This window comes from Cervus elaphus, chromosome 13, assembly GCF_910594005.1.
Source record: "Cervus elaphus chromosome 13, mCerEla1.1, whole genome shotgun sequence".
In the NCBI taxonomy this organism is placed as follows: Eukaryota; Metazoa; Chordata; class Mammalia; order Artiodactyla; family Cervidae; genus Cervus; species Cervus elaphus.
The window spans coordinates 36,945,893-36,970,479 of NC_057827.1; the positions used below are offsets into that span (position 1 = coordinate 36,945,893).

Below are 24,587 nucleotides of genomic sequence, written 5' to 3' on the forward strand. Positions count from 1 at the left end.
TCAGAGAACTAAGATCCCACATGCTGCAGAGCAACTAAGCCCACGTGCCACAACTAGAGAAGCCTGCATCTTGCAGCGAAAGATTCCACATGGTGCAACGAAGACCTGAAGCAGCCAAATGAATTAAAAAAAAAAAAAAAAAGCTTAAAAAAAATCCTGTATCTCAAATATTTTCATCCAAATAAATTTTGGTTTTCCAGAGTGGCTCCAAGAATTCTGGATAGCTTAAGTCTTACTGTACTTTGTAAACCCCCAGTAGAATTAAGATACTGAAGCTCTACAAGTTAATTAAAACCATGGCTGCAAATGGAAAATTTTAGGACATGCTAAAAGAAGAACTTCATTTCTCTACACTGAGCCCTCAACCACCTCCACTCACTTCTCCCCCTTCCTTTTCGCAGCCGAGCTGTGGAAATGTGGGCTTCCCTCCAGCCCTGCTTCCTTGCCACCCCCTAAGTCCTTCCAGCTCCTGCCCTCCCCACCCCTGCACCCCATGAAAACTGTTCCAGCAAGGTCTGACAATGCCCATTCTCTGTGCCTAGTGGACACTGCTCGACATGGTCTCTGCAACATGAAATGCTGTGGACACCCCTCCGTTCCCCCTGCTCTAAGAACCCCTGCCCCAGGGCTCACCTGCCTCTCTGCTGTCCCTGGCCACCCCAGGAATTGCTTCTTGGTCACTCTTGTCCCTCCCTGGCCCCGCCCATCTCTCCAAAGGCTCCACATGCTACCTGGCCAAGCTCGTCCACACCCACAGCTTCAAGCACCATCTCTGTGCCCACGATCCCCAAATCTCTGCTTTTAGCCGCTTTTCCTGGTCCAAATAAACATTTAACTCTGGAGGGGACCTTTCTGCTTGGATGTCACAAAGGTTCCCAGGCCACAAGTCCAAACCAAACTCTTCTCCAACCCCCAGCACATATTCCTCCAGGGCTGGGGTGTCATGGGTGGCACCACCCACCTTACCAAGCCAGAGACTGGAGTGCCCCAGGGCCCTTCCATGGCCCCTTCCTCTCCTCAGCCATCAGCAAGCTCTTCAATTGCTCCTGCCACCCTCAAACTGTTACCTGATGCTTTAATCTCTCCAAGCCTCATGTACCTTATCTATAAACTGGAGATAATAATAGTGTCTCTCTCCAAGAGTTGTTTGGAGGGTTAGATGAGATAATGCATCCATTAGAACAAGGACAGGCAGAACTCAGCTCAGTGAAACACCAGCTGTATTCATCTTCCTCTCCACCTCCTACCAGGTTCCCCCACCCAGGCTTCCATCAGTCACCTCCCGCCTGGCCTGTCAGCCTTCCCACCATCTCCCTGTCCCCATTCACTTTAGCCAGACTGCAGCCAGAATCATCTCTCTAAAATGCAGACCTGGCCAAACTCTGCCTCCAATCCTTCTGTTGATCTTGGTCATGTTTGCATAAAGTTATACTCCTCATGGGGCCTGCAAAGCCAGGTGGGGTCTAGGCCCTGCTTTCTCTTTAGCCTCATTTGCTCCCAAATTGCATCCCTTGGCCCCTTAGCCCTGGCCACACTTGAGCCTCTCAACTGCCTCTCACCTCACTGCCTTGTCCAGGCAGTGCCCTTCCTTTGGCAGCATTACCCTCCCTCTCTGTCCCCAGTGGTCCCCACTGTCTGAGAAGCTCCCTCTGTCCTCTGCCTCCCTGGTCTGGGTGGCAGTGGCAACACCCACCAGATTTCTGGGTACTGAACTGAGTTCTGAGCAGGTTCCCCCAGGTCCATGATAGCACAATCAAAGGATGAGAGAGAACAAAGGGGGGATATTAAAAACTGTGAAAGGAGTGAAGTAATGAAGGACTGGGGGCAGGAAGGGGCTCAGGCCACCAGATAGAATATCTGTCCCCTGTGCCTGCATTCCCACAGGGCCCCATCAGCTGGACCTTGCCCCTTCACTCTTGCTTGTCACAATTCTCCATTATGTCGCCTGCTTGGCCCCTCTTGTGACCCCATGGCCACGGGCATCTTTGGAGGTTTCTGAACCTGAGCTGGCTTCTGGACCAGTCAGTGAGAGCTGATCATCAAAAGGCACCCAGATCCCTGCTTTCAGTGAAGTCAGGTTGGGAGCATGAAGCCCATCCTGGTATTGGGCACAGAGTGGATACCAGCACACTCTAGATTGGAGCCCCTACCCCCGATCCCTGCCCTAGACCTGTTAAGTCGTCTACGAGTGCCACTGCATGGTACCCTCTCCTCGGAATCTCACCAGGAGGGTCCCTCTCCCATCGCAGACCCACTGCCCCTCACGCTCCGGATTCCAGCTGCCAACCTCACCCTTGGCAAGCTTCCACTTGGAATCACTACCATGCCCTCCCCTCTCTACTGTCCACCTCCCTCTCAGTATGTGGACATGATCCCGAGGTAAATGTCTTTCCCTTCAGCAGTCAGATTTGCTTAAGCCTCTACTGCCTTAAAAATCCTTTCTTCATTACAGCTGGATTCCTCCAGACTGTCTACCTTCCTGCAGTCCTTGCACCTCCTCTAGCCATTGTGATCGTGATCCGGAATCCACCCCCACCAAACTTCTGAGTCTCGCTAAAGTCACCAGTGACCTTGCAGCTAACCCCTACAGCAGACTGTTTCCCTCTCCTGTGTCTTCAGAGAAGCAGAGGACCTGCTGGCTCCTCCCTCTTGGAATGCTGCTACCCACCCCCTTACCCTCTCATTCATCCTTCTGATCTCAGCTTACATGCTGCCTCTTCTGGGAAGCCCTCCCTGATCTACACATAAGGTCTGATTCCCATGTTACACGTTTCTTTCATAGCACTTATCAGTTTGTCTATGTGATTGTCTTCCCAACTGTCAACTCCACAGGGTCTGTTTTGCTCATTGCTGAACTGTCGTCCCGCCACACAGCAGGGATCCAGCTGTGTGTTGTTGAATGAATGGTCTGGTTTTAACAAAATGCATCCGGCTGTGTGCAGAGAGAAGAACTGGGGGAGGTGAAGAGGTGGCAGCACGGAGCTGCAGGAGGTGATGGGGCCGGACCACAGTGGGCCGCGGAGCAGACCCGAGGCGTCCTGTACAGTCAGGACGGCCTGGATTTCGGGTCCTGCAGGCTGGGAGAGGGCAGGTCAGAGCCCGAAGGACAAGGGGACACTCCACCAGCTGCCTGTCTCAGTGAATGAAGTGAACCCTCAGAGGTCCTGCACTGACCACTGGCCCCGTGGAACCCAGGGCCAGTCTGCCTTCTCCATCTGTGCCCCACGGGCGGGGTCAGCGATGCCCTGTCTCAGGGGAGCTGTGAGAACGGCCAGCAGCTCAGAGCCTCCCCGTCGCGGTCGCGGTCACATCTCATCGGCACGAGATGGTTATCCTGCCTCCTACCGAGGGAAGCCCATGTCCGGCGCGTCAGGCCTGGCTTTCTCCCGCATTCGCGCTCCAGCGCCCCCTGCGCTGTGGGCGTGAACACGGCGGCAGGAGCGGCAGCTGGGATGCCGGCAGGCGGGACCCAAGCCCAGGACGGCCCGGGGCCAGGCCTGCCGGGTGGCCCGGGACGCCGGGGGCGGCGGGTGGTGAGCACTCCCTCAGGCAGACACAGGACGCTGGGGGCGGCGGGACGCCAGAACTCCCTCAGGCAGACACAGGACACTAGCTCGTGCAGCTGACACAGGCGGCAGCTACAGCTTCCCGCAGCGCTCCCCACCCCACCCCCTCACAGGGCAAGCACAGCCTCACTCACAAGAGACAGGGGGATGGACAAGATGGCACGGGGATGGGGGGCCGGGTGGGACAGGCAGGCTCGGCGGATGAAGCGCCGAGACCGGGCAGCGGCGTCCTCATGGAGTGGTTTATTACGATTCCATCTCACAAGGCAGGTGGGTGGGCGGCAGCGGCACACGGACTCCAAGCCCCTGACAGACGTCTGCCTCGGGCGCATGCAAACAGTGCAACATGGTCAAGCGCAGACACGGGCGACCGAGGCGACATGGACACGGGACACGGGGTGGGGAACAGGGCCGGGGCGATGGGTCCCTAGAGAGGGGCCTGGTCTCCCCAACCCTTGTGGGCAGGACAGGAAAATAAGATTCGTACTTCTTGTAAAATGCCCATTTGCTGGGTACTTTCTTTCTCCTTATCTTGAAAAATAATAAAAAATAAACACACGGAAAAAAAAATCTCAAAAAAAGGAAAGGAATAAAACTCTAAGAAGGCGAGAGATGGGAGGCCAGGGGGGGCCTGACCACGGCAGGGCATCTACCCCCCAGCTCTTCGGCCTCCTCCCATCCGGGCCCGTGGGCAGGGCTCCCAAAGCCCCACAGGTGGGTCCACGGAAGAAGGTGCCAGGCCTAGGCGGGGTCTCCGGGGGCCAGAGGGGGCGTGGGCTGGGACAGGAAAGAGACCCACTGGCCTCCTGCTGGGCTCAGTCCGGGTTTGGGCCCAGCGAGCGGGGCACGAGGTCCGCAGTCTCTCCGGGTTCAGTGCCCTCAGGCCCTTGGCCTGGGCGAGGCCGGCAGTCACAGGTGCAGCTCGTGGGTCTTGATGTGCTCGAGCTGCTCGCGGAGCTGCAGGAAGGAGGGCCGCGTGGCGGCGTCCAGGTGCCAGCAGTTCTTCATGACCTCATAGACTGCAGGCGGGCAGCCGTCGGGGGCATCCATCTTGTAGCCCTTCTCCACCCGCGGGACGACGTCCTTCAGGGGCTGCGGGGAGGTAGGGGTGGTGTGGGTCGGTGCGAGGCCTGACCCTGAGGGGACCCCTACTTAGCACTCCTCTCCACGACACCCCTAGTTCTGTCTCAGATCCAGGTCCCAGGGGTGGCCTGTGAGGACCCCAGGGCAGGTCTGCAGCTTCCAGGCCTCAGATGGGGGAGGCAGGGCCCAGTGAGGCTTCCACCCTGCCACCCCCCCCCTTTCTCCAAGCCCCTGTCTCAGCCCCAGCGCCCACACTCACAATTCTTGGATAAGGCACTCGCCCAAAAGAGTAGATTTCCCAGAGAAGGATCCCGAAACTCCACACATCAGACTTGGTGGAGAATTTCTGCCATGTGGATGGGAGAGGCAGTGTCAGATCCTGGGAACTGGGGGTGGGGGTGACCAGGAACCCCATCCACCACTGCTCAGGCCCGGAGGAGAAGCCCGCCCACCTTCTCTCTTAGGGCCTCGGGGGCTGTCCACTTGACCGGCAGCTTGCCCGTGTCCTGGGTGCTCGAGGCCTCCTTGGTGAGGCCGAAGTCGCTGACCTTGGCCACGTTGTCCTCAGACACCAGCACGTTGCGGGCAGCCAGGTCCCGGTGCACGAAGTTGTTGCCCTCCAGGTATTCCATGGCCTCACAGACATCTCTGGGGGTGAGCCGCCCACATGTCCCCTCAGACAGGGGTCCCGTAGCAGGGCAATCCCCCTCACCCCCAATCAGGGTTGCTTCACTCACAGTGAGAACTTGAGGAGACAGTCTCCGCCCAGCACCGACCGACCCCGAGACCGCAGATAATCCACTAGACTCCCCTGAGGCAGGACAGACAGACCGACAGGCCCCATAGGTTAGACTTGCCCTCCAGACCTCAGGGGGCTTGGGGCTGGGTAAACGGCAACACTCAAGGGAGGTGTGAGGAGAGGGAAGGGGCAGGGGAAAGGTCAGGACATCACTTCTGAAAGAATATCAGATCCTACACGCTGGACACTGCACTCAGCAATTTTCATGCACTGTCTCTTAATTCTCATAAACCTCTGAGGTAAACTGTTACTACCTCCCTTCACTGACGAGGACCTGAGGTTTGGCGAGGTGACACAACATTTCCAAGGTCACCTGGAATGGTCATTCCATTGGTCACCTCCAATGAATAGATGATGAGCCAGGACACAAGCCAAGCCCCAGTGACTTCAAAGCTCAGTTGGAGAGCAGGGACTGGGGGAGCAGGGGCCCAGGGGTGAGGCGGGGGCTTGGGGCAGGCACACACCTTGGCCATGTACTCAGTGACGATGTACAACCCGCCCTTCTCCTCCACGATCACGCCCAGAAGCTGTACCAAGTTGCTATGCCGGAGTTGCCTAGGGTGGGACGGTGTGGTCAGAGCCTGCCAAGCCTCCCCATCAGCTCCCGGCTCCGGGGCGACCTCCCCACCCACCCCCTGCCCCAACTCACGTCATGACAGAGGCTTCAGCCAGGAAGGCCTGTGCAGTGGCATCATTCTTAATGCACTTGACAGCAACTTTGTTCCCTCGGTAGTCACCCAGCATCACGTCTGGGGGAAGACAGCTGGGGCTTGTTCCCTGGACTCCCCACAGTCAGCAGCCCTCCCAGGGCTCCCACCCTCTCTGGCTCACCTCCAAACTCCCCCTTTCCTATGGTCTGCAGCAGCTTCAGGTCCTTCATGTTCAGCGCCCAGCCGCCTGGGTAGGAGGTGTCGGGGGCAGGAGGCGGTTGTCAGGGACGGGGGGTTAAGTCAGAGCAGGGGTCGCAGCAGAAGCAGGCTGGACTATGACATGTGGGTTCCCTGGAGGTCTCCAGAGCCTCCGGGATGGGGGTCGTGCCAGGAAGCCTGGGTGGGGGAGGAGGCGGGTGGGCAACAGAGGGGCAGGGGTGGGGGTGGCACTCACTGCGGAAGAACTCGTCCTGGGCGGCCACGGTGCCCTCCATGACCTTTGGCTTGATGAGGCGAGTACAGAGTCCGTCTGCATCCGAGGTGTAGTGCTGCAGGGCGCAGGGCAGCCCATCAGGACCGGCCCCTGTGCACCACCAGCGGCTCCGCTGCACCACCCTGACCTGACCACCAGAGGGCAGCAGAGGCCAGTCCCACCCAGTCAAGAGTTGCTCTGGGTAGGGAGGACGCCCCATTTCTAGCAGGGTTAGGGAGGCCCAGACACACAGCTTGTCTCCCATGCCACCCCACACCCCAGGTGCTGGACGGACACCGGCTGTTGCTATCACTTGGCCTCACCAGCAGCCCTGACTCTGTAATACCAGCCTCTAGCCAGGTGTGCAGAGGATCCCTGCCCCAAGTCAGGCCAGCAGCGGGGACAGTGCTGAGGGTGGGTGCAGGAGGCACCTGAAGGCTGCCTGGGGCAGAGCCAGCCTTGGGAACTGCCAGAAAAGGGACCACCAAGGTGGAGCTCGAGGGGACATGCTTATACACACATGGTTGGGCACAGCTAAGTGGCTGAAAGGAAGCTAGCTCCGGGATCAGAAGACTCAGATCTAGTCCTGGCACCTCCAACTCACAGCAGTGTGACCTGCAGCAGGCCCCTTAACTGCTCTGAACCTTTGTTTCCTGGCCTACACACTGGGCTGCCATCTCCGCGTGGAGGCACTGTGGAGTCAGAGGTCAACCCTGGCACACCACAGGGGCTCTACGGAGGCAGGGGAAAGGCAGGCTCGCCGAGGCCGCGGGACCTGCCCAAGGTCACCCTGCCAGTGGCGGTGGGGCTGCAGCCGGAACCCAGCCGGCCCGGGGGCCCTGCTCACCTCCACCAGCTGCATGAGGTTCTCAAAGTAGACCTCTTCATCGATGCTGAGCTTGCTGGCGTGGTACATGATGCGGTAGTGCTCCACCTTGCCGTCACAGCTCACGCACAGCGTGTAGTCCCCGGGGTAGTTGGTGCTCTCCCGCACCAGGAACAGACCCGTCTCTGGTGGGCACAGGAGCCGCTCTGCCTGCTCCCGCGTGATCTTGCCGTGGAACCAGCTGCGGGGAGGCCAGGCCTGGGGTCGTGGCAGCCCAAGGGCAGTGCTGGGCTCCACTTCCTGGAGGCCCTCCCTCTGGCTGGTGCCTCCCCAGGGTTCGTGGCTTGGACAGGCGCTGAGGCCCTCGTCCTCTGCTTTCCACCCTTCATCCCCTCTGAGGTCCGCACCCACACCCTTCTTGTCTCGAGAGGCCCTCACGGACACCCCAGCTCTTACTCACGCCTCCCTGCTTTCCTGACTCCTTCCAGGGGACTCAGGGCTCCCGTCCTCCTCCCTCCCAGACCGGAGCTCCTGACCGCTCCTCGAGGTACTCACGGCATGAGGCTGAGCTTGGTGCCTGCCTTCACGCCCTCCCGCTTCTGGACATAGTTGGCTGGGATGATGCCCTCACGGCCCACCTTGTTCTTGGCTTTGTACCAGTTGGGGTCCTGGGGAGAGGGGAGCCCAGACACTTCTCAGGCTCACCCACCCCTGCAGAGGAGCCAAAACCCAGAGGTGGGTGGTGGGTGGGGGTGTGAGGTCCCTGGTTACCTTGGTGACAGCCACAATGGTGAGCACGTCTCCTTTGCAGAAGGGAAGGTCTTGCTCAGCAGTGCCGTGAAAGTTGTACTTGGCAATACATTCTGTACCGGATGGCCAGGCGGCCTGCAGGGCAGGCGACAGGTGGGCGGTTGCAGCCCAGGGCAACCCCCACCCACCTGCCTGCACGCCTGCAAGGTCACAGCCTCTCTCGCCTAGCCTCCATGAGCCTGGGTGAGGCGCCCCTCCTCCCGAGAGTGCTGGGTGCCTGCCACCTGAGTTTCACCCCCTGGGCTCCCATCTTGAGTGCCTCCATCTGGATTCTACTTTGCTGAGGGCCAGGGCTGGGGAGAAGGGGAGCGCATCGACCCGCACTCTCACTCCCTCTCCTCTCAGAACCCCATGGTAGCGTGGGGACCCCCGCCACGCCAGACCCCCATCCCTGTAGTACCTGAATTGCCGACATCTTCTCAGAAGATCTGGCGTCCCCGTGTCACAGGAAGGCCGACCTGTCACTTGGTACCATGAGAGCTGCGGGGAGAATCAGGGACTGAGGGGAAGCTGAGACCCTGCTCCCTCCCCACAGCGGTGTGAACAGATGCCAGAGGCTTCTGAGCTGGGGTCTGGGGCAAGGGCTGCCCTTTCCAGTCTGGGGGCACTGGGCAGGGGAGGAGGGCCGCGGACCCCCAAAGCCGAGCCCACTGTGGCCTTGCAGCCCACAGAATGACCGACAGAAGCCACAGATCATAGTGGGTGAGCAGCACATGCCCTACCAGCCCCACGGCGGGATGTTAGCTAAGTGGTCTGTGAGGGACCACTGTGGGTATTCACTGAGGACGGCTGGGAGACAAAGGTGCTTGGGATTTGGGGAAGTCACTTGTCCTCTGCGGGCCTCTTAGTTCTGTCACCTATAAAAACTCGCCCAGGCAGTATCTCTGAGGTCAAATGTAAGCTAGCTCCATGGCCTGGCCACCCCACTTCCCGCACACACCCGAGAGATCACAGGACAGGTGCTGCTGAGACAGGCCCGGGAGAGCGCGCGGTAGCCGGGTCTGAAAAGTGCACACTTGGGAACTGCCCAGATGCTCACCGGGAGTGGGACAGATAAGCTGGGTACGCTCACAGAACACCGACAGCAGCAAACGTGAATGAACTACCACCATGAACCAACACTGACGCGTCTCTAGGCGTCATGCTAACCAAGACGCCAGGCAGGAAGCACACACGCCACGTGATCCCACTTGTATCAGGTTCAGAATCGGGGGATTCCCAGTGCAGGATGGAGCCCTCGGAGGCAGCTAGCTGACTGGAAGGGGGCAAGTGCAACTCTGGCAATTCACCAAGCCGTACCCTGTGATGGGTGTACTTTCTGGTGTACACGCTGACTCCCCCAAGAAAGCTACCCCAGCCAACCTGACGCCCCAGAGCAGCAAATCAGCCCCGTCCTGCGCACACACTCTCTGCGGCCCCAGTTCAGCGCACCCTCTACAACCATCATTCTCCCACACACAGCCCAGAGCCGCCGTGGACCTGTCTCAGGAAGCAGAGGGATGGGACTACTGTTCTTTGCTGACAGATGAGGAATCTGAGGCTTAGACAGGGCCAGTGACTCTCCCATGCCTATGGTATGCCAGAAGAGAAACTCTTCCACATGCCTCATTCCCAGGCTCATTCATATGATGGACAAGGTCTGGGGCCTGGCTGACACGCACGAGCAGTGGAAGACGACATTTAAATGCAAGTGCCTCGGGGTGTGAAAGGAGTGAGGACTGTAGCGCTTAGGTGGGCTTCCTGGAGGGAGTGCTGGAACTGAGCCTGGAAGGCTGCAGGGCTTGGGAAGGCAGGGGCACTCTGGCTGGAAGCCCATGCTGAGGGAGGGTGGGCAACAGATCCTATGGTCTGAGCACCCCATTGTCCGCTGCAGGGAACGATGAGTACTGGGCCCGCGGGAGAGCATAGACCCTACAGGGATGTGGGGTTTCAGACGCCAGGGGAGGAGACAAGCTTGGCTTCCGAGGGCCACGGGACCTGGGGCCTGAGCAGGGGGGGCGTGTGGTCTGGGCGTCCAGAAGGAGCCGGGGGGAACCGCCACCACCGCTTCCAGGCCCCGCTCCTGGGGCTAGGGTCAGGCAGACCGGGCTCTGACGAGTACACAACGGGCAAGACACTCAACTCTTCTGATCCTCCGATCTCACACTCCGAAGGCGGGACAGGGATACCCCGCAAGCAGGCTATGGAGGGAGTGGAACGAGCCCGCAGACTTGGAAGTGTCTAGCATCAAGCCCCTGCCCCTGCGGATGAAGGGCTTCCCTTCCTCCCGGAACACACAGTGTTTCCTGTCCCAAGGCCAGCGCGGCAGCCTCTGCCATCCGGGCAGGGAGACCGGATCCCCCTAGACACACACACACTGACCCGACGGAGCCAGCAGGAGTATAGGAAGCAACTCGGGCTCCCGAGAACCACCTGTGGGAGCCATGAGCTCCTCTAGCCCCCATTTCATAGAAATGGAAACCGAGGCTCAGGAGGTTGCAACAGCTTGCCCTAAGGCGCACCACTAGTTAGGGGTAATGGTCCGGAACTTGAATCGGGGTCGCTCTGTGGTTGGCTGGGTCCTCAAGCTGCAAGCCCTCTGCATAGGGGCTCTGCCAGCTCTCCGCACCCCCACATCTCCCCATCCCTCCATGGAGGGTGGAGGCTGAGGCGCCGTTAGTCACCCTCTCAGCTGTCAGTTTGCAAACACGCTCTCCCCGGCCTGCAGCTGCCGCCGCCGCCTCCCTCTGACTTGAGGATAATAATAAAAATAATAATAGGCCATGTTGGCTGAGCACTTACTCCTTGCCAGGCTGTCCTTGGCACATTATGGCTCATCAAATCCTCCAACAACTGAGAGAGAGGCTATTGTTATTCCCATTTTACAGGTGAGGATGCCGAGCTAGGCCAAGAGGCAAGTGGCCTTACCTGAGGCTACACCTCCAGTGAGCATCCTGCCTCACACACGTGTCAGAGGCCTGAGCCAGCAGGCCATCCCACCCCCACGCCTGGTGCCTCTGCCTAATGTGCCCACATATGTCTACAGGACTGCTGGCAGGCTGGGCCCACCCTGGCCTGGAGAAGAGAGTGCAAGGGAAGAGGGAGAAGCAAGCAATGCTCAGGGGAGGGGAGAGCCCAGAGAGATCAGGGGGGCCTCCTCGAGGGTCTGGGTTTGGAGAGGACAGATCAGAAAAGGAGAGGTATGAGCTAGCCTTCCCCTTGCTCTACTGGCTACGGCTTCAGGACTCAGTTTTCCCATCTGTACAATGGACTGGTTACAGCCTTGTAGCTTCCAGGGCTGCTCTGAAGCCTGCTTTCTGCACACAGAAATCCTGCTGGCGGGAGCTGCAGATACTCTCTGATGGCTCCTCCCTGGTGAAGTCATGAGGCCAGGACGACCCTGTCCTTAGGGCCCTGAGGGTCCAGATGGGCTATCCCCCTCCAGGTCAGAGGCCAAGAGTCAGCGGCTGGGAGGGGCCACTAAAAACTGTGGCCTCTAGTCTGGCCTTGGTCAGGCACCGAAGGGCCCTGCCGGGGTTATCCGAACCTTGTTTCAGGTTGCTTTGTGGAAGAAGCGCAGGAACAGTGTCCTGGGAGTCATGGGCTCTCAGTCCGGTTCCTGCTCTGTCACCAACTTGCTGTGTGACCTTGGGGAAGTCCCTTGAGCTTTCTGGGACTCCCTAGCTCTCCAGCACATGAGCCAGATCCCTTTATCACTTGCAGCTCCCAGGACTCTGCCTCCCTGTCTCAGCATTCCCTCTCCACCCCTCCCCATTCTTTACCCAAGGAACTTCCACTCAACATTTGGGGTTACACAGGTGCCTAAAAAAATGTAGTAGGACAGTCCCTGCAGCACTGTTTGGTGTAGCAAGAGGCTGGAAGACAAATTTTATGTCCATTAATAAGGAACCAAGTAAATAAACGACCAGGTATCCCCAAAAGGGAAAAGGGCCAGCTGGGATGGGGCCAAGACGGATCTCAAGGTGTTGAAACAGAAACCTCGCCATGACAGACTAAATAGAAATGGCAAATAACCAGCTCAAGTCATGAAGGACATGTCGCTAGGGGTACAGGACAGTGACATGGCATCTGAGGACCACACTCCAGATTAACCCGAGAGAACAGCACTCCCCCCACAGCGAGATGTGGTCGACGCTATTCACCAAGTGATCGAATCAAGCAGCACCAGTGACGAGAGGGGCATACAGAGGGCCTCCTGCCCAGAGGAGGGCGCAGAGCGGCTCAACCTGACTCCACTTAGGGAGCCCAAAGATCCGGCCCGACTTGAGGCAAGGTCATTAAAGACGAAACAAACAAGCGCAGGCTGGGGAATGTTCTGGATTAGGCAGGACAGTAAAGAAACACGACACAACAGCAAAATGGTAATTATGGGAGGTGAGGGATGCGTTAGGTGACCTTACTGTGGTAATCGTATCATAATCTGCATGTGTATCAAATCCTCACACCGTACACTACTTAAATCCACAAAACACTAAGTAGCAATTATATCTCAATAAAGCTGAAAAAGAAAGAAAAGACACCCGACAGCAAGACTCAATGAGTGATTCTGAATCAGATTCTGGATCAGAGGGAAAAAAATAGCTATAAAGGTCACTTGGGGACAACCTCGAAAAATGAAAACGTTAGATAATACGATGGAATTAATGTTAATTTTCTTAACTGTGTGATCATGGTACTGTGATTATATAATAGATCTGTGCTAAAGTACTTAGAAGAGGAAGGTATGATGCCTGCAAACTCACACTCACATCAGCAAAAAAAAAAAGTATACACATATGTCTAGTACACAAAAGAAGAGATAAAGCAAATGTGGCAAAATGTTAAAAACCGGTGAATCTGGGTAAAGTATATATGGGTATTTGTGCGTGTGTGCTAAGTCACTTCAGTTGTGTCTAATTCTCTGCGACCCCGTGGACTGTAGCCTGCCAGGCTCCTTTATCCATGGGATTCTCCAGGCAAGAAAACTGGAGTGGGTTGCCACACCCTCCAGGGGATCTTCCCTACCCAGGGACTGAACCTGGGTCTCCTGCGCTGCAGGCAGATTCTTTTTCCATCTGAGCCACCAGGGAAGCCCATATACGGGTATTTATTATACTATTATTTCAGCTTTTTGGTAGGTCTGAAAAACTCAAAGACTGGGGGAAAAAAAAAAAGCAAGGTGCAGGATTATCATCCATGGTATATTATAATCCTTGTTTTTCCAAAGGACACACCATTCATCTCTGACCTCAGAAATACAGATTATCGCTAAAAGACAAAAGAAGCTGATAACAGAGGTTATCTATCTCTGGGAGGGGGAAGAAGGAGTGAGGATCAAGTTCAGGGCAACTTCCTTTTCATTGTATATCTGCTGTTCTGTTCTTTAAATTGTTTTTTTTAACAACATGTATCTATTGAGTGAGTGAAAGTCGCTCAGTCTGTCCTGTCTGACTCTTTGTGACCCCGTGGACTACACAGCCCACAGAATTCTCCAGGCCAGAATACTAGAGTGGGTAGCCTTTCCCTTCTCCAGGGGATCTTCCCAACCCAGGGATCGAACCCAGGTCTCCCGCATTGCAGGCAAATTCTTTACCAGCTGAGCCACAAGGGAAGCCCATGTATCTATTACCTCCCCCCTAAAAATTAAGACTTGAGTTTCCCAGGTGGCTCAGTGGCAAAGAATTCACCTGCCAGTGCAGAAAACACAAGAGATATGGTCCAACCCCTGGGTCGGGAAGATCCCCCGGTGGAGGAAATGGCAACCCACTCCAGTATTCTTGCCTGGGAAATCTAAATCCCATGAACAAAAGGAGCCTGGTGGACTACAGTCCATGGGGTCGAAAAAAAGTCGGACATCACTTAGTGAATTAAACAACAAGAAAAAGAGCAAAAATTAAGATCAGGAAGGAAATAAATAACTTTTTGAAGCTTGACTCATGCCAGGAGTCTTCCATGGTCACCTGGCTGTGGTGGCTGGCTGCTCCGGGCCTCCAGAACCTCTCACGTCTCATGGTCCAGTGAGAAGCTCCCCGACCCTGGTCTGGGAGCCCTGCAGGATTAAAGCTGGACTGACTCACGTCCTAGCACGGGCCAGGCCCAGAGCGGCTGGTCAGTGAGTGAGCACTGAATGAATGAATGAATGAACCAACAAACAACAGGGGGAAGCTAGGCCGGCTGCACCATGCTATGGTCCCATAACTGACAGGACTATATTTAACCCCAAATGGACAGCAGCTGCCACCCCACCCCCACAGAGCTGGGGGACAGGGGGCTTTCACTCTGACTTCCTGCCCCAAACCCTGCTCCCGGGAGCCCTTGTGCTGGGGTCCCGGGAACAGGCTGGGCATTGTGCCCAAGGGCTGAGGTCAGTGGCCACAGCCTCAGGCAGGCTTTCTCGGGAGCCCAGGCTGGCAGGGAGGGGACAAGCCCAGAAACTGCCCTCTTCCTGCTTTGGGGCAGCTGCGGACCCCAGAGCCAAGCACGTGCTGAGGGCCAGAGTAGGTCAAGGGGCTCCTGCCCTGCCCCCCTCACCAAAACTCCACTGCCCAGTGGGGCGTGGGAGCCTTCAGTAACTGTTTACACCCAGCTAAAAATACCCACTGAAAACGGAAGTGCACAGGAGACCTGGGGGGGACTCAGGGGCCACGGTCCCCAGAGACTCTGGTCCTGCCGTAGGACCCGGCTGGAGTCTCTGCAGGGCCGGGGCAGCCCCCTGGAGGCAATAAGCCGGTCCACCTCGCCCTCTCGTTCTTTGAGCCACCGTTTCAAGAGCCTCCCTGCGTGCCCAGCCCCACGTGTGGTGGGTCAGTATGGACAGGAGGGTCCTGCCCTCAGGACCCCGAGAATGCTGCTCAGCTTCTCTCCCTGGTGCCCAGCCCTGCTCGCCGAGCTGCCAGGTGGTCGGCCGGTGACGGCCAGGTGTGGCCAGGTGTGCCTGATGCCTCGAGAGAGACAGGGGCTGGGGCCCCTGGGGAAGGGGGGAAGCGGGAACTGGGAGGATCTCAGGTGGAAGATGCTAGATCAGGCCAGGGTTCAGATTTCAAACCACGTGGTACGCAGAGGGTTAACTGAGGCTGAGGAAGCTCGGGGTGGGGCCTACAGGGGCTCTGAACCCAGGCAGTCTGGAAGCTGCTGACAGGTAAGGGGCAGACACAAGCAACACTGTTTCCGGCTGGGCACGCCCCTCCACTCCCCACCCCCCACCCCCCAAAGGGCAGTGCACCTGAGGAGGGCAGGGCACGGCCAGCAGCTGGGCTGGGCTGGCAGCTGGACAATCAGCCCCGCCTCTAGCTTTGCAAGGGGCACCCAGGCTGACAGGCACTGTGATGCCCCTGGCCACACACCAGGGCGGGGGGTGGGAGCTGGTTCCCACCAAGCCGCCGGTGGTCCCAGAGCCCTCAGCACACCCACTACACAGAAGGTCTCAGGGCCAGGCAGCAGCAGAACTGGTCACAAGACCCCTGGAGAGGCCTGAACCTCCCTGGGGGTCAGGAGAAGACTGGAGGGAGGGTCCCACTCACTTTGCCTCTGGTGTGTGCTGTCCACCCCCCACCCTGGGGCTCCCTCAGCCATCAGCACCCCGGTCCGAAGGGGAGGGGTGAGATGAATGGCTGAAAAATGTTAAAAACCAAACTACAGCAACGCACGGGCTTTTTCCTGCCCCCCAGGGGCTCAGTGGGACCGGAAATCCCGTCTAGCGGTTGGGAGAGGCGGGGGCTGGAGGAGAGGAGCCTAACGGGGTGCCTCCTCCCCCCCACCCCCCCACCGGCACTGCTGTGGCTGGCAGTCACTCGTGGCCCAGAAAGGTTTCTAATTACCACTCAGGAGCCTAATTACCTACATGCACCGGGCAGGGGGGACTCCACGGCTCCCCAGGGCCCTAACCCAGGCCTCAGTCCGCCACACCCCTCGGCACAGCCTGTGGTTTTTGCATCTTCATTTGCCTACATTTACATATAGCCTCTCAGCACTGGTCTCCAAAGAACCCTTGAAAACCAGACTGTCCTTGTCCCTCACCCCAAAGTCCCCTAGTCACCTTACAGGTGGGGAGACTGTGGCCCAGCGGCCGGTGAGTGGTCTGGAACTTTGACCCCCAGATTCCAGTCTCCCCGTCTCAGAGAACATACAACCATGCTACCCAGTGGAGGGAGAAGAAGGGTTACCAACACCCTCCCCCACGGGATGGACAGTAAAAATGAAAGCACGGGAACGAGAGCCTACTGACCCAAGCCTGCCTTAGTTACTTCATCCTCAAAAATCCCCTGTGAGGTTTTACTGTTATCTGTTTGACAGAGGAGGAGCCCAGCTGAGGACGATCACCCAGCTTCCAAGGGGGAGAGCGAGGGTTTGAGCTCAGGCTTGTCTGAACTTGGTCAGCAAACCCTCCACCCTCTCCTTGGGCAGGACCGATGACGTCCTGGACAGACAGGTGAGGGAGGGCAGCTGAGGGGAGACCGGCCGGTCCTCCTGTTCTGGGAAGCACGGGTTACATCTGTGCCATACCCTGCCTTGCAGAGACAGGCCAAGAGTTTGTCCAGGGCCACACAGCAGCTAGAGAAGTCAGCAGCCCCAGAGAGTAAGGGCTCTGGCCAAGGACCTCTGCCCCCACCCACCTCTTTCTCAAATGCTTCTTGATTTTCATGGCCCTGCCCCTCCAGGAAGTCCTCCTGGCTGCTCCAGCCTACGCAGATCCCCAGCTTCTGAGCTCCCACCAGCCCTGCCAGGAAGTTGGAACCACAGGCCTCCCCCAGCTGACTACTCTGAGTCTGGCCTCCTCTACTGGTCGGCAGGGGGCTCTGAGGGTTCCCTCTCCCCTCCAGCTTCCCTGTGGCGTGGCCAGCACAGGGCCGGGCCCGCAGATGTCCGGCGTGGCCAGCACAGGGCCGGGCCCACAGATGTCCGGGCCTGGGTGAGGAGCAGAGGTTGGGCTGAGAAGCAGCAGCCAGGGGGTGCAGGTGTCAGGTGACACCCAGGTCTTTACCCACCCGCACGGCTTCCAATCATGTGGAGAGCAGACCGGTGGGGTGAGGGGGGTGCACCAGGCAGCCTCTCTTTTGCGTCTGGAGGCCCAGGGCACGGAAGGGGAGGGGGAGGCGGAGGGAAGCTGCGGTTGGAGGCCCAGCCCCACCGAGGCGTTCAGAGCTGGTGTGTGATGAGAAGCCACGTTCATCACAGGACCTCAAAACCAGGAAGAGAAACTGAGCAGGCAGAAGGGCAAGCTGGGCTGCGCGGGGGGCTCCCCGCGCCCCGGGGCGTGCCAAGGGGAGCTCCTGGACAAACCACTTGGCCCCCCTGGGCCTCAATCTGCCCATGGGAAAAATGGGATGTCTCTCCCTGGTTCTGCCACTCTGGCCCTGACTGGTATGGGCTGCAATGTGCCTGAAGCCAGGGACCCTGCCCCAGTTAGTGCAGTGCTCCTGGTCCTGCAGGGGGCTCTGGCCTCTCCTGGGAAGCAGGGCTTGGCCCTCTGCAGCCAGCCTTGCCCTGCCTGCTTCTCCCCTCAGCCACGCAGGGAGCACACTAGCTCTTCCTCACCAGCTCTTTATTTTTAGGTCTGAATTTGACTTTAATCATTACTTAGCGGATTCTATTTCCAGCCTTTGGATGAAGGGACCCAGAGGAGAGGAGGAGGGGAGGCAGTGCTCCCTGCCTGGGATGGAGGGGTGGCCTGCTCCTCCACCCATCCTGTCCCCAACCAAGAAAGGGGGGCATTGAGAAACACCCAAAGTGCTCACCCCAGCCAGGCCAGCATCTTGGAGAGGACCGCACCCTGTGACCTCATCCTAGCCTGGGCTGTGGGACAGGAGGGCAGCTGTAATGCCCACTTCCCCTGTGCCAAGACCAGGCAGAAGGCAGACACTCCAAAGGCAAAAGTCTGGTGGCCGGAGCCTGAGGTCAGGCGCCGGGGAGCCCTGTGCATTGAACGAGCCACGTCGGGAAGGACCCTCTGCCTAGGTCAGTCCTGAGCCATACTGGGGTCATCTGGGGCTACGGTCTCCTAGGCCCCGGGAGTGCCAATCTGAGACTGGTTTCCTCCTAGGGTCCCTGCGGTGGCACTGGGAAGGCACGCCCCCACCCCCGTCCTCCGGTTCTCCACAGAAGCAGAACAAGAGGAAGCAAGTGATGTCACAGCAGTACACACTCAGGTTAGAGCTGGGCAGCACCTGCCAGAGAGAGGGCTGCTGCTAACACACGAGATTGCCCAGTGATCTGTGGACCATCTATGTTCCCTTCTACTCCCAGCTGGGAGGCTCCGGAGTCTGTGGCCCCTGGCCCCGGCTTTCTTCCTGCCTTCAGCTGCTCGGCAGGAGGATGCGGCCGGCATGGCTGTCCCTGGCTTGAGCCTCAGGATGCCTGGGGTTCCTTGACCAGTACTCAGTTTTCCCAGGGAGTAGGTCCCTGTCTCTACATGGGAAATGTGGGGTTGGCCTAGGAAGTAGCTGAAGCTGGGGGACAGGAGGCAGCCAGGCACTCAGAGAAGAGGCCTCATTCATTCAGCTCTGATGCTGGAAGAACAGAAGGAGAAGGGGTAGGACCAGGCCCCAGAAACCAAACCGTAGCCCATCTTCCACATGGTGATGGGGCAGGGGGAAGGCAGAGAGGGGCGACAGGACACTGGCCAGAGCAGTCTCTGAACACAGGGTTTCAGAAGGGCTCCCAGGGCAGAGACCACCCTCAGTTAGGTAAGCCATCAGCCAACCCTGGCCCTGGTGTCTTCTGCACACACCAAGGCAGCCAGCCTTGGGCACGCTCTCAACAACACCTACCCTTCTTCCAGAGCATCTAGTGGACGCCAGAGGCTGCGCCAGGCACCTTCCAGTACCTGGGTTAGTTAGTTCAGTGTCCGCACACTCCCCTCTGAAGTAGGGATTGCTGTTGTGTGTATAAAGGAACTCTGGCTCAAAGGATTACCTGCCCAAGATCCCCCTACCCTGGCCTCAATGGCACAGCTGGGCCCAGAGTCACTTGTTGGCTGGGTGCCAAGTTGCCTACTCTCTCCAATACCCTCGGCTGCTATGGGGGCCTGTAGTAACAACACTTACAACAGCGACAGGCAACAACAGTGCACAAGCCTGGGGAGACGGTTGGAGTATCGCCGCTATGGCAGAGCTGTCCGGAATATTCTGCAGCTTTTTAGAGGCAAAGTTACAGACTGCGTAGCAACGTGAGAAAATGCCCAGATACAGTATTAAATGAAAAAAGGTGTGAAGGCACATACACCCAAATCACAACAGCGACGAAGGAAAAGAAGATCAGGAAAGGCTGGCTGGGAGCTCCAAGATACTAACAGCCATGGCACTGGGGAAGAAACAGTGGGTGAGTTTTTCGTTTTCTAAATGGTCTGCAGTGCTGTTTTGTTACTTTCTAAATTAAGCACCCTAACACTACATTACCTACATACTTAGTTTTCTCGTAAGGAACTCAGGCTTTGAGCTCTGGGGACCTGCCTGTCCCCTAACTCTGGTCCTGGTGTCTGGGACACCATGGGATGGCCTTTCTGATTTGGGACAGCCCCTGAGACACACAAAGGGTCCTTCCCTACCTCCTCTTTCGCAGGTCAAGCATCTTTGGGGTATTTTTTTGAAGCCAAGGCTTCAAATCCCTCAAAGATGGAGCCCAGAAGTAGACCCCGGCCATCTTGGCCAATCAGGCTTGTGGGGGCAGCCACGTCACACTGTGGGCCCTGGGCCTCTGTTTCTGCCTGAACTCTGGTCTGTTCCGTGATGGTTCAACCCCTAGGGGCCTGGTACCCTCTGCAGTGATGCTGCAGGCCCTCTCCTGGTCCTTCTCAGTCCCAGGTCCAATGCAGACAGAAGAGCTGGGAGGAAGACAGCAAGCTCGCCAGAGAAGAAGTGAATCCCTGCACACGCACTTCCTGAAGCCGGACCCTTCCTTCGAGGGCCTCAGGACCCTGGGCCGCACCTAACAGCTCACAGGCTTCCAACCCGGTCAGGTTTCAGCCCTAGGCCCTCGGGCTGGAAAGGAAGTCAGGGCTGGGTGAGGGGAGACTCACAGACCCACCACATCTGTGAACCCTCCACTGTGCCTGTCAGGGCAACCGGAAACAACAACCAAGGGCAGAGGCCTGAGCAGTACAAACCTGCCAGTGGCCCCCGGGGCCCCAGACACACTCCAGGGAACCCCCCACCCCTCTAGGAGCAAGAGGATCCTGTCACACTCCCAATCTCCCACCTGCCACCTTCACCCTGTTCCTGCTGGGGCCCCTACCAAGAAAGACACGGGGACCATCACGGTGTGGGGAGCTTGGAAGAGACCATCTGGGTGACCCCACTCTGACAATGCTCCATTGCCAAGGCGTAGCGTGGTCCCTACAGGGTTTTCGCCTTCCCCTCCAGATCCCAGTCACCGGTTGAGCCAAAGGTGTACAGGAGGGCTGAGTCAGGAGAGCCCACCGGACTGCTTGAGCTCAGAAGCAGGGGTACACCCCACGGGTGCCCCCACGCACTCGCCACATCCCATGAGTGGGACCCAGCCTCAGACAGCAGGGGGAAACCCCATAGATAGGGCCGATGCTGCCTGAGCCCAGACAGAGGCAGAGCTGGGGCCGGAAGCCCTCTCCCTTCCCTCCGAACCTCTGTAGGGGAGCACGTGCTCACCCCACAAGGTCCCATGGGCCAGGCTGGGGGGCTTATGTCCCTCGTGGATAAAGGTACCTGTATCATTTCCCTCTACCCATAGCAGTCCAGCCCTGCAGAGTGGGGGGAATGAAAGGACAGACAACCTAACTCTGCCAGAGGCCTGGGACAGCAACTTCCCCCTTTAAGCCTCAGTCCCCTGGTCTACAGAAAGGGAGGGGAGAGGAACCCCTAGTCAAGCTTTAAGAATCTGATGGCTGGACACGCCCCTTCCTGACACCTGGGAGAATGGGCTGACAAGGCTGCCAGCAGGTGGGGGCATGGTCCTAATAATGCCCGGTGTCACCTCCACCCAGGACAGAGGCCCTGCCCAGTTTCCCCACCCTAGGGTCAGAGGTCCCTTGGCTTAGGCCTGGTCTTCTGGGAGGCTCAGGGTGACAGGCTCAACCTCTGGCAAGCTCAAGGAAGGTGGCTGGGCCCTGGGCTTCCTGGAGACGACAGGGCCTCCGCGGGGGGAATGAGGGAGGGGTCAGAACCAGGCAGGTCAAGGAATCTGCAGGGAGGCCCGGGGCAGGGAATGGCAAACCGCCCGTTCTCCGGGGGCCCTGGTCCATGCTGACCCCCTCCCTCCAGGCTCCAGTCAGCACCCACGAAACGGGTGGGGGCTAAGAAAGACTCGGGGTGGCCTGAGACAAGTCTGTGGGGCTAGAAAGGCAGTACCTCCCTCCTGCGCTCCCCTCCCAGTCCGGCTGACAGTGACTCCCGGGAGATTTCGAACCCGGGAAGGAGAGGGGGGGGGGCGCGGTAAGGGAGGTGGGGGATGGGTGTGGACGCCACGGCAGCTGCAGGAGAAGCGGGACGAGCGACCTCCGCCCGCCTCCCTCCGGGAAGCACCCGGACGCCCACCTCCTCTCCCGGCCCGCCAGGCACTCACCTCTCTCGGGGCACTGCGGTCCGGGCCACCTCGCTGCGGGCAGCATCAGCGGCCTGCCGGACGGTCCATGCGGCCAGGGGGGAGGGGAGGGGCGCAGGGGTCCCCGGGTGGTGAGGTACAAAGAGGTCTGGGTGCGAGAGGAGGGGGAGGAGGGACGGCCAGACAGAGGCAGGGGGATGGCCGCGCGGCCCGGGTCGGGGAGGGAAGAAAGGCGGGGGAGAGGGGGCGGGAGGGAGTCGGGGGGAGGAAACAATGTAGCCGGCGCGGCCCCGGCAGAGTTCCGCTTCCAAACGCCGCCACCGAGGTTCGATGTGGGGACGTCGCGCCGGCTGCCCGGGGCGGCCCCGGACGCTGGTTCGAGGCGCCGCAGAAGGTCCCCGCGTTCCACGCCCCGGAGGCTCCGGCGGCCACAGGCTGGCTGGGGCTGGAGAGACCGCTGGCCCGGGGGGTGGCCCCGACGGCGGCGCGGCCGGGAGACCGCCCCGCTCGGACCCCACCCCAGCAAGATCTCCGCGCGGGGTGCGGGGTGGGGCGAGAGCGGGAGGGCGGCGGCGGTCGCGGCGGCGGCGGCGACAGCGGCGGCTAAGCTCGGCTCGCCCTGGGCTCCGCTGGGAGGAAGCTCGCAGGCCTGGCGAGAGGAAGCGCGGCCCGGATCCTCCGCCCGCGGCACCGCGCCTGCGCGAGGGAGCCGGCCCGGCGCGCGGCGGGGCGTGGGCCGACGGAGCAGCGCCCCCTGCCGGGCGCCGGGGACACTGCGGGGGGTGTGTCCGCGCGCGCGCCCTGCCCCCGCCTGCCCGCCCGCGTTGGAGGCTCCCGAAGGTCCCTCGGGGAGGGCCGGCCCGCCCGCCTTGGAGCAACCGCCAAGCCTTCCCCGGTGTAGAAGCGACGGAGGCCAGGCCTCGGCCCCTCTCCTCGGTTCTGTTTGTGCACAGGGCCCTCACCCGCAGGAGCATTCATTCGTTCACAAGCATTTCCTGGCGCTGCCAATGTGACAGGCCCTGTTCTGGAGTCTGCCCGCAGGGCCGCTTGGTGGCTGTCAAGGAGTTCCCAGCACAGACAGGCCAGCAGACAAGCGCTAGGAAATAATTGATAAAAGTGAAGAAGTGGTGTACAAGGCCCACAGGAAGCAGGAAAGACGGGAGGGCTACCGGGGAGACTTGATAGAGCTGGGACATTAGGCGAAAGAAATAAGCGTGGCCAAAGGGGGGGAGCGGTGAAAGCACTTGACCCCTGTGCCGTGCTCAGTCGTGTCCGGCTCTTTGCGACCCTGGACTGTAGCCCACCAGACTCCTCTGTCCGTGGGGAGTCTCCAGGCAAGGATGCTGGAGAGGGGTTGCCCTGCCCTCCTCCAGGGCATCTTCCCAACCCAGGGATGGAACCCAGGTCTCCTGCATGGCAGGAGACTGACTGAGCCATCAGGGAAGCCCCCTGACGGTTCTGAGAACAGTAAGTGGCTCAGTATGGCTGCAGGTCTGCAGGGTAGGTCCTGTAAAGTCGTGGGAGATGGGGTCCCCTCAAGCCACAGAGCACAGAGAGATCCAAAAGGCCTTAAGGGACTTTCTTGGACTTTGTTTTCAGCCTGGAGGCAATGAGGAAGTTGTCAGTGACTATGTAGCCCTGGGAAAGTTACTTAACCCCTCTGTGCTCTAGTTTACCAAATGGGGAAAGTAATAGCACCAACTTCTGAAGGTTCCATGGGGGAGGAAATGAGTTAATATGCCTAAAGTGCTTAGTGTGCAGTGGCGGGCACTTAGTCAGCCCTTAGCTAGCTATCACTTCTTCCTGTATATTATTGTTAATGAAGGACAGGGTGTGATGGGCTCTGAGCTCAGGAGCAGACAGTGAGCGTGTGTGTGTGTGTACATGCGTGTGTGTGAGGGGGGAGTGTAGAGCTGGGGTGAGGGGGGGTGGTCGGGATGGAGGAGAGACCAGAGACTCCAGTGTAGGTGGCAGGCAGGGCAGTTCCTAGGGACAGGGCCCTGAAAGAAGGTTCAGGGTTGGATGGGCAGAGGAGAAGGTCCTTCTATGATGGGGAAAGGAGGTATACAGGAGGTGACATTCCAGAGAAGTGAGGGATTGGGGAGTGAGAGGTACAGTCAAGGGTCTTGTGGGAGAGCCAGCTGAGAAGACAGTGTGGTTGTACGTTGCAAAGAGCTGAGTTGGGTGTGCCTCCCCAGACAAACCACAGGATGGCCCTCTGACCCAATGCTCCCCTGGGCCAGTTTCCAGTAAGAAGCCAGCCCTGCAAGGAGGGAAGTAAGTGTAGTCACACCACTGCCCTTTGAGGAGATGTCCAGTAAGTCTTAGAGACAGCTGTGGTGTAATAGGAAAAAAGCATGGATTTGGTGTTCTCACGGTAAAGTTAAATCTCAGCTGAACCACTTCCTAGTGTGTGACCTTGGTCTAGTTACTTAACGTCTCTGAGCTCAGTTTCCTCCTCCGTAAGATCAAGTTCAAAATGCACCTCTCTTGCAAGAGATGGTGCAAAAAAAAAAAAAAAGAAAGAGCTGGTGCAGATTCAGCAAGATAAAGGCCTTGGGGGTGGGGGAGGTAGGGAGGGCACTCAATTTGGCTGGTTTCCCTTTCTTTCCTCTGAGGTCAAGATGGAATGATAAAGTGGGACCGGATGGGGCCACCTCTCAGCCTAAAGGAAAGCACTTCAGCAGCTCTGCAAAAGCTTCCGGGAAGGGTCAACCTGACATCTCCCCTCCCCCGACTGGATCAGCTGGCAAAATGGGAAAGGGCTGTGAGGATCCCTCATTCCAGTTTGTCACCGCTCCATCTTCCTTTACCCCCAGACATGTTTGACTTCTTCCTGTGGGTTTGCTGTGGCCTGAGTGTGAACTTTGGAGTCAAATAAACTTGTATTTGC

At 58.6% G+C, this 24,587-nt stretch overlaps 1 protein-coding gene across 1 annotated transcript; it reads right to left on the reverse strand.

Moving 5' to 3' along the window:
- Positions 1-3,794: 3,794 nt before the first annotated feature.
- Positions 3,795-22,353, reverse strand: CSK (C-terminal Src kinase). Its single transcript, XM_043921984.1, has 13 exons — positions 21,716-22,353; positions 8,607-8,686; positions 8,168-8,281; positions 7,952-8,064; positions 7,418-7,637; positions 6,553-6,646; positions 6,280-6,345; positions 6,098-6,197; positions 5,913-6,003; positions 5,387-5,460; positions 5,102-5,297; positions 4,909-4,995; positions 3,795-4,658 (listed from the first exon to the last, which is right to left on the reverse strand). Exons 2-13 carry the CDS (start codon positions 8,619-8,621, stop codon positions 4,476-4,478), a joined length of 1,353 nt encoding a protein of 450 aa, XP_043777919.1. The 5' UTR covers positions 8,622-8,686; positions 21,716-22,353; the 3' UTR covers positions 3,795-4,475.
- Positions 22,354-24,587: the final 2,234 nt, after the last annotated feature.